The sequence below is a fragment of the Chrysemys picta genome, chromosome 7 (assembly GCF_011386835.1).
Source record: "Chrysemys picta bellii isolate R12L10 chromosome 7, ASM1138683v2, whole genome shotgun sequence".
Lineage (NCBI taxonomy): Eukaryota > Metazoa > Chordata > Testudines > Emydidae > Chrysemys > Chrysemys picta.
The window spans coordinates 44,441,216-44,453,789 of record NC_088797.1 but is presented as its reverse complement, the minus strand read 5'-3'; the positions used below and the strand labels follow the sequence as shown (position 1 = coordinate 44,453,789).

The 12,574-nt window shown below is 40.5% G+C and overlaps 2 protein-coding genes across 6 annotated transcripts in view; one reads left to right on the top strand and one right to left on the bottom strand.

Moving 5' to 3' along the window:
- Positions 1 to 210: 210 nt before the first annotated feature.
- Positions 211 to 6,505, top strand: SPCS1 (signal peptidase complex subunit 1). Its single transcript, XM_005310143.4, has 4 exons — positions 211 to 606; positions 2,301 to 2,360; positions 5,695 to 5,781; positions 6,315 to 6,505. The coding sequence occupies exons 1-4, from the start codon at positions 211 to 213 to the stop codon at positions 6,435 to 6,437; spliced, it is 666 nt and encodes a 221-aa protein (XP_005310200.3). The 3' UTR covers positions 6,438 to 6,505.
- A 2,750-nt stretch (positions 6,506 to 9,255) lies between these two features.
- Positions 9,256 to 12,574, bottom strand: part of NEK4 (NIMA related kinase 4) — a 39,965-nt gene continuing 36,646 nt past the window's right edge. For all 5 annotated transcript variants that reach the window (XR_010589439.1, XM_005310147.5, XM_042861736.2 and 2 more), the window contains one exon: positions 9,256 to 10,362. Coding sequence is in view for 4 of the 5 variants with exons in the window: in XM_005310147.5 (XP_005310204.1) it covers positions 10,270 to 10,362 (93 nt within the window). In the remaining variant the exon portion in view is untranslated. The remainder of the gene's footprint in view (positions 10,363 to 12,574) is intronic.

Here is a 12,574-nt window from a genome sequence, read left to right as displayed (position 1 = left end):
TATGCGCTAAGGACCCCGCACCTCAGGTCCTGGAGCGCTGTTAACTGTTGCCATGGAGACGCAGCCGAGCGTCGCGTAGGCCGCATCGGAGCCGGGAGGCGGATTGTGGCTGGGGTTGGCTTTGGTGTCCTACGGGGGTCGGCCCGCTGAGGCTGGTGCAGTTGTTCAGGCAGTTGGCTAGGACAGCTCCCTGCCGGAGGCTCACGGGAGATGGGGCGGAGCAAGGCTGCGCTGCTTCCGGCCAGCTCAGCGTCTGTCTTCCGGACTCGGACCCACTCCTTCACCGCTGCTGGTGGAGTGTCGACACGGGCTAAGCGGTCCGGCAGGGAGGCAGCCGCCCGCAAGATCTCGCCTCCCTCCTCCTCCTCCGAGGCCGGTGCCGCTGAAACCTCCGCTGCCTCCACCTCACGGGCCGGGGCCGACTTTGGCTCTCAGGACGCGCCTGAAGTTTCCCCTTCGCAGGCTGAGCGCGTCCCCGAGGCCTGCGCTTCTCAGGGCGGGGCGGGCAATTCCGAGGAGAGCAGCGAGAGCGGGGAGGCAGCCGGCGACGCGACTTCCGTCGCTAGCACCATGCTGGACGTATTCGGCTCCATCCCCACCCAGATGGTAAGGGGGTCCCCAACTCCACAGGGAGCACCGCGGGCTGGATAATAAAACCAACCGGGCCAGTGTTCCGGGGGCCGCCTTACGCTGGACGCATCAGTCTCCCTCTCCTGGGGTTGGTGCTGCCTAGCTCGGTTTCCATATCCAGCGCCACACTGTTCTATTGGCCTCGTACTGTGCAAGGGTTCTGTGCTGTAAACAACAGTACAGATCAGCTATTTTTCGTTACGACATGGTAATTAAGTAGTCAGTGCTTCTGTGTACAGTAAGAATGCTGCCCACACTTTTGTGGCTGAGTTACTGCACAGCTGCAGTTACTGGGGATTTCCTGACTTGAAGTCTAACTGCTCACTTTTTTTGTAGTATTCATCATCTTAACTTAAAGTGAATGACATTAAGTGCAATGCCTACAACACTCCTCCACAAAAAAGTAGCTAGTCTAAAATATCTGGACGGGGTGAAAAGGGTGAGATATAGTAGTTCATTAAACCATTTAAAAGTTCTATAGTGACAACTGCTGCAGCATCAGTCTACAGCAATGCAAACAGACTACTTCTGTCCAAGATGTTTGTGGCTATGGTATACCTAGCTGGGATGCAAGAATTAAAGCAAGCATGTTTCATCAGTTGACAATTGTGTTCTTTTGAAATCTGTGGCCTTTGACTTTCTAATAGTCTTTTTTCATGATGCTCCCCATCTTTTCTTCCCACCCAAAAGTTAGAACCATAGCTTGAAATATTGATTTTTGGTTTTTTTACAGTAACATTTTGTAACCTCACCAAGTATTCTGGATATTAATGTAGACCGAATACTATTCTCTCTGGGTATCTGGAATGCAGAAGATAGGATATGGTGCTGGATTCCAAATGCACATGTGCTTAATTTCACATATCAGTCACTGTTTGACATTTTTGAGAGCGTGCAATTGCTGTTTTTTTTCTGGTGAAGTGGGGTTACAATGTACAAGGAGGAAAATATACCAACATGCCAATTAAATTACACACACCAGTCTTGCTATGTTCATTTCTTCACCAATAATTGCATGCACTTATCTGCTGCTTATAACATAAGCTTCCTATGCAAATTAAATTTAATTCAGAATGAGGAAGCATGGTCCTTTGCTCTAAGCAGAGAGCTGGCATTTTAGTACTGGCTCTGCCATAGATTGCATGAGACCTTCAGCAAGACAACCCGTTTCCCAGTTTTATAAAACAGGAGAAATATTGAATCAACACGAGGTGATTCTTTGCAAAGGGCTATAAAAATGCAAAGTGTGTGACTCTGTAGAAAGGTGCATATAAATTAAACTTTTCTGCAATTTTAAATGCAACCTCCTCCTCATTAACTGTGATGTGACTTTGGGAGTCTGTGCAGATGTCCCTAACTCTTAATGAAAGCGGAGTGGAGTTCCTGCTTTTTTGTGTTATCATTGGAGCTGTAGGAGACACTAGGCTGGAAATTTAAAATTTTTACAGCATAAAACCAAGATTTCTTTAAAGAATACACAAGAAAACATTCTAGTCTTAAGCATTTGTTTTGTATTCCACATTACTCACTACAAAGTCAGGGCACGCATAGGCACAAGCTCTGTCTTTGTGCTACTTGATCGTGACAGAGGCTGCAAGAATCGTTTACTTGTTGGTGTAGATGGTTGGGTAATAACTTTTAACCATTTCCCCCCTCCCCCCCCCCCACAGGACTACAAGGGTCAAAAACTAGCAGAACAGATTTTTCAAGGGATCATTCTTGTTTCTGCGGTAAGTATAATGGAGCTATAGTTAAAGCTGTTTTAGACATCCTTTAAAAATAAACTGATTATGGTCTGAAATCTTCTTAGATTTTTAAAGCTTGAAGCAAATCAGCCAGACTGTCTTTGAATGAGACTTTAAACTAGTGGCTTGGGGTTTGGGAGTTACACTTTGTCTATGATCAAAATACAATTAGACTGCAGTGATATTAGAGCAGGGGTTCTCAAACTGGGGGTCAGAACCCCTCAGGAGGTCATGAGCTGTCAACCTCCACCCCAAACTCTGCTTTGCCTCCAGCATTTATAATGGTGTTAAATATATACAAAATGTTTTTAATTTATAAGGGGGTCACACTCAGAAATGGGTCACCTTTGGATTCCAGTTTAATTCAATTTCAAATTCCTTATTCCTGAAAAGATGCATAGTTTAGTGGACTAAGCACAGGGCAAGAAGCCACGAACTCTCAAGTTCTAATTGTAGGTCTGACTCTTCTATGTGGCCTTGGGTAAGTCACTTAACCTGTCTGCCTCATTTTTCATAGAAGTGGAGGAGTGTTTACAACCTGCTTTATAAATGCCATTGAAAAGTCTAAATAGTTAAATACTCAGATACTGAAGGTGTTTCAATATGATCCCTTCACTATATTCTATAATGCAAAAAAAAAAAATACATTGAGAATATTAAGGATGCAAGGTCAAGCACTCAAGTGAAGAGATGCCAGAATTAAGGCTTCTTTCACACTCCAGATTTTTCCAGAAGCATTTAACAGCTGTGAGTTTCATACACTACAGGACTCCCATCTGCTAGTTAATTTTGTAACCACAGAGTGTTGTGCTGCAGACCTGACAGCTGTTACAAGCTATATACTATATAAAACAACATTGGTTAGAACTAGGGCTGTCAAGCAATTAAAAAAATAAACAGTGATTAATTAGGCAATTAAAAAATTAACCATGATTAATCACACTGTTAAACAATAGAATACCATTTATTTAAATATTTTGGATGTCTTCTAAATTAATATTGATTTCATTTACAACAGAACGGTGTACAGCATTCACTTTATATTACAAATATTTGTGCTATAAAAAACAAGAAATAGTATTTTTCAGTTCACCTCATACAATCTCTTTATCACAAAAGTTGAACTTACAAATGTAGAATTATGTACAAAAAAATTGCATTAAATAAAAGAATGTAAAACTTTAAGAGTTTAAAGTCCACTCAGTCTTACTACTTGTTCAGTCAGGCACTCAAACATGTTTGTTTACATTTATGGGAGATAATGCTGCCTGCTTCTTGTTTGTCACCTGAAAGTGAGAACGGATGTTCACATGGCACTGTTGTAGCTGGCATTGCAAGATATTTAAGGGCTAGATACGTTAAAGATTCATATGTCCCTTCATGCTTCAACCACCATTCCAGGGGACATGCATCCATGCTAATAAGGGGTTCTGCTTGAGAACGATCCAAAGCAGTGCAGACCGACGCATGTTCACTTTAATCATCTGAGTCAGATGTCACCAGCAGAAGGCTGATTTTCTTTTTTTGTGGTTCGGGTTCTGTAGTTTCCACATCAGAGTGTTGCTCTTTTAAGACATCTGAAACATGCTCCACACCTTGTCCCTCAAGTTTTGGAAGGTGCTTCAGATTCTTAAACCGTAGGTCAAGTGCTGTAGCTATCCTTAGAAATCTCACATTGGTACCTTCTTTGCGTTTTGTCAAAATTGCAGTGAAAGTATTCTTAAAACAAACATGTGCTGGGTCATCATCCGAGACTGCTATAACATGAAATATATGGTAGAATGCAGGTAAAACATAGCAGGAGATAACAGTTCTCCCCCAAGGAGTTCAGTCACAAATTTAATTAACACATTATTTTTTAATGTGTGTTATCAGCATGGAAGCATGTCCTCTGGAATGGTACCTAAAGCATGAAGAGGCATACGAATGTTTAGCATGTCTGGCATGTAAATACCTTGCAATGGTGGCTACCACATTCAGGTGACCTAGTAAATAAGAAGCCAGCAGCATTATCTCCTGTAAATGTAAACAAACTTGTTTGTCTTAGTGACTGGATGAACAAGAAGTAGGACTGAGTGGACTTGTAGACTAACGTTTTATTTTTGAGTGCAGTTAGGTAACAAAAAAAATCTACATTTGTAAGTTGCACTTTCATGATAAAGAGATTGTATGAGGTGAATTGAAAAATATTTTACAGTGGAAATATTTCTAATAAATTGAGCATTGTACACTTTGTATTCGGTGTTGTAATTGAAATCAATATATTTGAAAATGTAGAAAAACATCCAAAATATTTAATACATTTCAATTGGTATTCTATTGTTTAACAGTGCAATTAAAACTGCAATTAAACACTATTAATTTTTTAATTGCAATTTTTTTCAGTTAATCGCATGAGTTAACTGCGATTAATCTACAGTCCTAGTTAGAACCCCGACAGCATAACATTTCTGGGGATCATACAACACACACCCTTCTGAGAGAAGGGTCCATTAAGTACATAGTATATTATTTAGAAATTATTCTTTAAAGTAAAGGTATAGCCAAAATATAGATTGAAAATATATAAGTAGCTCGGGAAATTCCAGTTATGGAGTCAGGAAATTTATGTTGAGGTTCCAAAAAAACAACTTCCTGTCTGCTCTATGCAGAGGCCATATCGCCCCTTCTAGTAAAAGCTACAGAACTTAAATATCCAAACAAAAACAGTATATATCAGACAAGCCAGCTTAGTGTCCAGTGTAAACTGCAGGCTCAAACCTGCACCAATTCATTTTCATTAAACATAGTGCTGTTGTACCTCCCCTACATTTTATTTATCTAGTCTCACATGAAGCCAAGTACACCTTCTCCATAATGATTAGACACTAATTCATCATAAAAGCTGTTCCTTATCCTCTATATTTAAGTAAAATATTTTATTCTCATCCTGTTCTGCTTATGCCTATTCATTAGAAAAGTAGCTCCACGTAAAAATTGTACTTCAGACTTTACCATACTGAAGAAACATCTAATTTTACTGTTATATTCATGAAGTTACTCTTAATTCACATAAAGACTATTCATATATAATAACTTAGTCCAACTATCCCAACACCGATCTCAAACTACAGATACTCATTGGGTGTGTGTCAAACTAAGATTAAGGATTGTGTTGGAATTGTAATAAGTTTCCCAACTTGTTAACATTTAGTGGTTTTGTAACTTATGTAATTGATTTTCCCTATTTATGGGATTTTTTTCAGAATTAACTGAAATCATTTTTGGTCTGGGAATGCTCATTAGGTTATTTTATTAAAATTGGTATTGCTTCTTCTAGGTAATTGGTTTTATCTATGGCTACATCGCTGAACAGTTTGGTTGGACTGTCTATATAGTTATGGCTGGGTTTGCTTTATCGTGCCTGGTAAGACAAAATTACTTATGATTACTAAATTTCTACATTATTACTAAAAATACTAATGGAGGTTCCAAAACTAAGTTGCCTGTTCATCAAATGCTGTTTTTACCTGAAACAGTGCTTAAATACAGGACTACTAGCATTGACTAGATGAGCATAATACAAACAGATGCAATAGAAACTTTGCATTATGCACTAATGCACTTTCCTTCTGACCTCTCTGTTCTTCTAGTCCTGTACCTCCACTTAGCTTAGCCAATGTACCTTGTTTCTTATAGTCCAGTTCTGGTCCTAAAAGACTGATGTAAACAGGGACTCCAGTATAGAAGACTTCTATTAGTAATCTACGTCACTAAATCAGATGTTCTCTTCAATCCGGTAGACCTTCATCTTAAGTAATATTTTAATAAATCAGCCCTTGTTCAGCTGATACTGCAAGTCCACATAATGAAGGTTGTGTAGTAGTAACAGTCCTAATTACATGCTAGATGAAGTTGGGGTTAGTGAGTTATATAATTAAACTTTTTCTTCCTTTACAGCTAACACTCCCTCCATGGCCTATGTACCGCCGCAATCCTCTGAAATGGTTACCTGTCCAAGAGTCGGGAACAGAAGATAAGAAGCCAGCAGAGAGAAAACTGAAAAGGCATACTAAAAGTTGAAGAATATGAACCCTCATGATGTAACATTGGAGAATTTTGCTTCATTAAAGGTTTCTATGATATTCTCAGTATGACACCCCTTCTTTTCTTAGTACTTTAGAGGTTAATATACCAGGATCCAACTCAAGGAACAGTACATTTGGGGTTGAGGAAAAACGTGCAGATTGCCTCTAGCTAAAATTTTGCTAGGCTTTGCTGTGAAAGCAAAATGGGAAGTAGACATTAAATGAGTTTAAATTAAAAATGAATTTCAGGGTGCACTTAGGCAAGTTCTATGTTCTTGTAGGCTCTGCAGTTTAGTATTTCACTTGTAAGTAACACTGCCTGTAAAGTAATCAGTCTATTTAAGAAAACTGAGGAAATAGCTTGAATTAAAATATTGGTATCAGTAAAACATTTCAGCTGAAGTAGCCGTGGTGTATTTAACAAAGGTATTGAGTATAAAAGAACCAGCTGATTTAGTTATGCGTATTGCATTTGCAAGTTCATGGCTGCTCAAAATTTTCAAATTTAAGTATACATATTACATAGAATTCAGGGACAAGTTTTGATTCCTGTGTAAAGCTGGGGAATTAAGTCTTTCTGGTCCTTGTGAGTGAACTGCCTTCTCCCTTTTTATGGAGAATCAGTCCTTTTTAATGTGATTTGGATGTGTGTGTATATGTATGAATGTACACAAGTAAAATATGCCTACATCTAGTATCTAATGTGGCAAGAATGAGGTAATGTGAACTAGGCCTTTAGAAAGACTTTACCTAAGAGAATTTCAGTTGCAGCAAAGCTAACATGGAGTTGTGAATGGGGCAGATATAGATAATGAACCGTTGTTTGGTGGTAAGGAGAAAGTTTAAAAGCAAAGACTAGTTTTATTCGTGAATTCAAGCAATTTAAGTAGTTGGTCACATAGAAATGAAGCATAACAGTATGAGAAGTCCTAAGATTTTGTTGTTGTTTTTTGTTACTGAAACACAGCAACTTTGCAGGGTTGCTTTATAATTTATTAAATTCCTTAGCCTGAAAAATTATCACTTTGATTGAGAGTACTCTGTTCTAAATGCATCAACTGTGTAATGGTGCAGAGTGGAATGGCTACACTACAGAATAGCTTAGGAGAGGAAATGAATACCAACACAACAGAAACTGGTGGGACTACTTGCTTAGCAAAATGTAAATATCCAATGTTAGGGGGCTTATTCCTTCACCCTCTCACATGAACAGAGAACAACAATACCCAAAGTCCAAAGGCGCAAACAATTCGATGTTTATTGGGGTCAACTTCCAGCAAGCATGATTCCAGTTTCCTTCCTTCGTGTCCCCCTTCCCAGCTCTGACACTACAGAATTTTGCCTATGTCCCTGTTCCCATTTCCCCCCCTTAACAAAACATGATCCCAATTCCCCCACCCCCTGTTCCCATCCCTCCCCTTCCTTCCTGATTGACTGCAGACTATATAGTAAAACTTGTTTTGCTTAGCTATACCTTAACCAATCATTTTACTGAAATTTAACTAACCAATCCTAACACATTATAACATGGTTATTTAACCAATTATATCCCACGACCTTAATTGGTTTACATCCAACAAAATTAATTATACAGCAGACAGAAACAATCTCAGAACCAGACAGCAATTATATAGACAAACAACAGGGAAGTGAAGACTACAGTGATAGAATAATACAGAAATGAGGATTTCACATTCCAGCTATTGATAAGTGAGTTCTGGCCAGACAGGATGCTATCAAACTAAGTTTCCTTTTGCATCTTCTAAGCTCTTCCCTTTCTCCGGAGGTTATAGATGGATCCTGATATTCTTAACAGCCCAATAGCACCTTATTTCAATGTGACTAGTTTGGAACATAAGGATGTGAACAGGCCTTAGCCTGTCACAATAAGTGAAGGCCCTTAGACAGACAGTGATTTTGATTCTCTCTTTTATACCTCTATAACTAGGTAAGTGATAAGAATACACCTAAATTCTTAAAGTATAGGCCTTTGCAGACAGGTCTGAATATCTATATCCTAAACACTCCACCCCCCTTTTTTTTTTTTTCCTTTTTCTTTTGGGATCCTCCTGCCCAGGTATCCTTGGAAAAGCATAGGACATATGGTGACATTTCCTGATAGGGCCAGGCATCAAGGTGGAAAGTGTTGATATTCCATTTGTCCCACTGCCTCTTGTGTAGCATAGTGCCCTGCACCTTCTCGTATGGGCATACCACACCTATTCCAATTAGTGTTCCAGACTTCCCATGATAGTGGGCCCGAGAAGGTTGGGTCCGGATTGTCTAGTAGAGCTGGAACGGGGGGACACTAAGGAAGGAAACTAGAATCATGCTTGCTGGAAGTTCACCCCAATAAACATCGAATTGTTTGCGCCTTTGGACTTTGGGTATTGTTGCTCTCTGTTCATGCGAAAAGGACCAGGGAAGTGAGAAGGTGAAGGAATAAGCCCCTTAACATCCAAATTGGCATTTGGCCAGGGTGCTGCCTCTTCTCTTGTGATCTTTAGTGTGCACTCTTGACGTTCAAATCATCTTTTGTACCAACACTCCAATCTTTGCTTATTAAAAGTGATTTTGCTCCTCGTAGCTTGAAGGTGAACTATAAACCAGACATGCCCAGAACAGTGGGACTGAGGGAGATGCAGAAGCTGCAATGGATGTGGAGAACGGAGTTGAGCCTCCTCCCATTTTGTGAAGTCACCTACTCTAATGCACTTTGTGCTGATGATGGGCACTATTATTCTGCAGCATTTCTCTACATGAGCTATTCTGTAGGATAGAATATCTACTAAGCGTATTAAGGAAACGGGACATTTTGTAGACTTACTGAAGGTGGTTTTATTTTACAAAATTCAGATATCCTTGACTTAATTATCCCTTTTAAAAATCAAAGATTTACAAACCTTCAGAACACTGATGCTGCAAAACACATTGTCATCAAACATTAGAACATAACAAAAGTATACAAAAAACTTACTATAAGACAAGTTGACAGATGAAATGGTACATTAAATAGACCAATTTATCTGAATGTACCTAGTCTTTCTTTAGTCATTATTCCATTCCTTTTAGGAATGAGTATTTGCATTTGTTTTGGTTGGAGAAAACAAAATTCTAATCTAAACCTTGAACATGAGCTCTAAAGATGTCCAAAGGCTCAGAGTAAGGAGTCCATCTTTTTACTGCATCTTAAACAGTTTAAATTTTAAACCATTTCTAGAAACTGCAGTGAGTTTTTGCAGCTACAGAAATCATAAATCAGTTCTCCATGCCAAACTGAGCTTTAGGTCTTAACTTCAGTACATTATAATTCTAATAATCCCACATTATAGGCTTAGCAAATGGTCCCAGTCACTTAGTGGTATAGTAAAAGACACAGTATGACTGAAACAGAAATTAGAACTAGATCTTATATTAGTTTACATACAGAATTTAATACGTACTTTCTAGAAACAATTTCATACTCATAAAACACTCATTCAATGAGACCAAAAGGCAAGTAGTGTAAAGTAAAAATCCAAATTAACATAAAATTTTTCTTCTGTAGAAAAAGTAAGTCTTTCACATTTTAATATAAAAACATTACTAGTACTAATGCTGTAACAAAGATGTGCTGCTGTGCACAGGCAAATAAGCATTCCACTCTGTCAAGACCAGTTTACCTCTTTACCCAGATATGAAAAATCCATGGGTAAATATAAGTACCACAAAATTAGTCTATACAGAATATGGAGATAATTCAGTCTACCAGACAACCTCTAAAAATAGGTCCTTGCTGCTTTTCTCTAACAGCTCTAAGGGAAGAAAGGTCCAGTTAAGTCACCTGGTCAAAACTTAACATTTTCTTCAAGAAACTTCAGATGGCGAGCCTTCACACTGTAATTTGTGTACTTCTCTCTCATGTGCTCCCGTAAGTGCAACTATTAAGCATAAAAGAAAGTCAGCTGTTTTTTAATCAGAGACATGAATGCTGCTACCTGATAGACTTAAATCGAGGATACCAAAGCACCTTTAAATAAAAATGTCACATGAAAAGTTTGACCAATGAAAAGGGGGCGCTGATAACATTTAAACACAATCATACTGTTGACTCGAATAAAGAGCATATTCCAAAGTGCCACAGGTCGAAAGGAATTCCAGAATTAAAAGGTGTGAAATTTAAAACAACTTGAATTTTTGATTAAACTTGTCTACATAAAAAGAACAGGAGTACTTGTGGCACCTTAGAGACTAACAAATTTATTAGAGCATAAGCTTTCGTGGACTACAGCCCACTTCTTCGGATGCTGTAGTCCACGAAAGCTTATGCTCTAATAAATTTGTTAGTCTCTAAGGTGCCACAAGTACTCCTGTTCTTTTTGAGGATATAGACTAACACGGCTGCTACTCTGAAACTTGTCTACTTAATAATTTGTAGCCAAGGTTTGCATGGAAACAGCTAAAGATCTCTTAAGATTTAATCTACATTAATTAGGAAGATGAAAAATGGTTACTCACCTTCTCATAACTCTTGTTCTTAGATGTGTTGTTCATGTGCATTCCAAACAGGTGTGTGCATACTGCGTGCGTGCTGGAATATATTTCCCTTAGCAGTGTCCGTAGGGTCAGCCCAGGCACCCCCAGGAGTTGTGCCTTCATGGCGCCCAATCTAGGGCCCTGCCGACCCGCCACTCCCTTAGTTCCTTCTTGCTAGCTACTCCGACAGAGGGGTAGGAGGGTAGGTATTAGAATGGACATGAACAACACATCTCGAAGAACAGTTACGAGAAGGTGAGTAACTGTTTATTCTTCTTTGACTCATGTCCATTCCAATCAGGTGACTCACAAGCCTAAGTTCAGAAGGTGGGGTCAGTGTCTTCCACTGATTGGAGCGCTGCTCGTCCGAAGGCCACATCGGCTCTGGCCTGCTGGGTAATCGCATAGTGCGTTGTGAAAGTGAGTATAGAGGACCATGTTGCTGCTCTGCAGATTTCCTGGGTGGGAACCTGCACCAGGAATGCCACTGAGGAGGCCTGAGCCCTGGTGGAGTGCACTGTGATTGAAGGAGCGGGCACCTTTGCCAAGTTGTAGCACTCCCGAATGCATGATGTGATCCATGGCGAGATATGTTGAGAGGAGACAGGAAGACCTTTCATTCTGTCCACCACTGCCATGAATAACTGGATGGACCTTCAGAACGGTTCTGGTCTCTCGATGTAGAAGGCCAGCGCTCTGTGGACATGCAATGAGTGAAGCCTTAGCTCCCTGGTGCTGGAAAGTGGTTTAGGAAGAAAACAGGGCGGAAGATGTCCTGGTTAATGTGAAATTGGGAGACAACCTTTAGGAGAAAAGCTGGGTGAGACCTGAGTTGAACCTTGTCCTTAGGGAATACAATGTAATTGTAATCTAGCTGAGGTTATTGCTACCAGAACACCACCTTGTATGAGAGCGCGCATGCAGGGAGCATGTCACCAAGGGCTCAAATGGTGATCCCATAAGCCTGGAAAGGACCAGATTGAGGTCCCAAGCCGGTATAGCCTGTTGAGACATTAAGGAAACGGCTGATTTACAAAGACTAAGCAGCCCTCTGCGCGTGGGTGGAAGGTGGAGATGGTGGCCAAGTGAACCCTTATTGACGACATAGACAGACCTGGCTGCTTAAGATGGAGAAGATAGTCCAGTATAAGTGGCACCGAGGCGAGCGTTAGGGATGGGAGGTGCTCTGACCAGATTGAAAATCTCTTCCACTTGACAAGATAGGTAGCTCCTGTCGAAGGTTTTCTGCTGCCAAGGAGAACTTGTCTGACTTGATCAGAGCAGGAGAGCTCCACTGAGACCAGGGGCCTTGTGTTCTGAGACCTTCCAAATGTGCCCCCCCAGCCCAAGTCTGACGCGTCTGTCAGTAACGAGAAGGATGGTAGAGGGCTGGTGAAGGGGACCCCTGCACCTACTACCTTTGGGTCGAGCCACCACAGGAGGGAGTCGAGTACCGGGTGAGGCAGGGTTATAATCCTGTCCAAACTCCCGGACTGGCAGATACAAGCCGCCATGTGTCCCAGAAGTGTCAGGCAATTCCTTGCTGTAGTGGTGGGGAACTACCTGAGACCCCATATGTCGTCGCCCAGGGACCAAAACCTGGCTTGTGTCTAGTCC

Bases quoted from the DNA above. Each gene is read 5' to 3' on its own strand.
- SPCS1 (XM_005310143.4), top strand. From the start codon at position 211: ATGGGGCGGAGCAAGGCTGCGCTGCTTCCGGCCAGCTCAGCGTCTGTC. The intron at 607-2,300 runs GTAAGGGGGTCC...CCCCCCCCACAG, and splicing joins GCTCCATCCCCACCCAGATG to GACTACAAGGGTCAAAAACT. The intron at 5,782-6,314 runs GTAAGACAAAAT...CTTCCTTTACAG, and splicing joins GGTTTGCTTTATCGTGCCTG to CTAACACTCCCTCCATGGCC.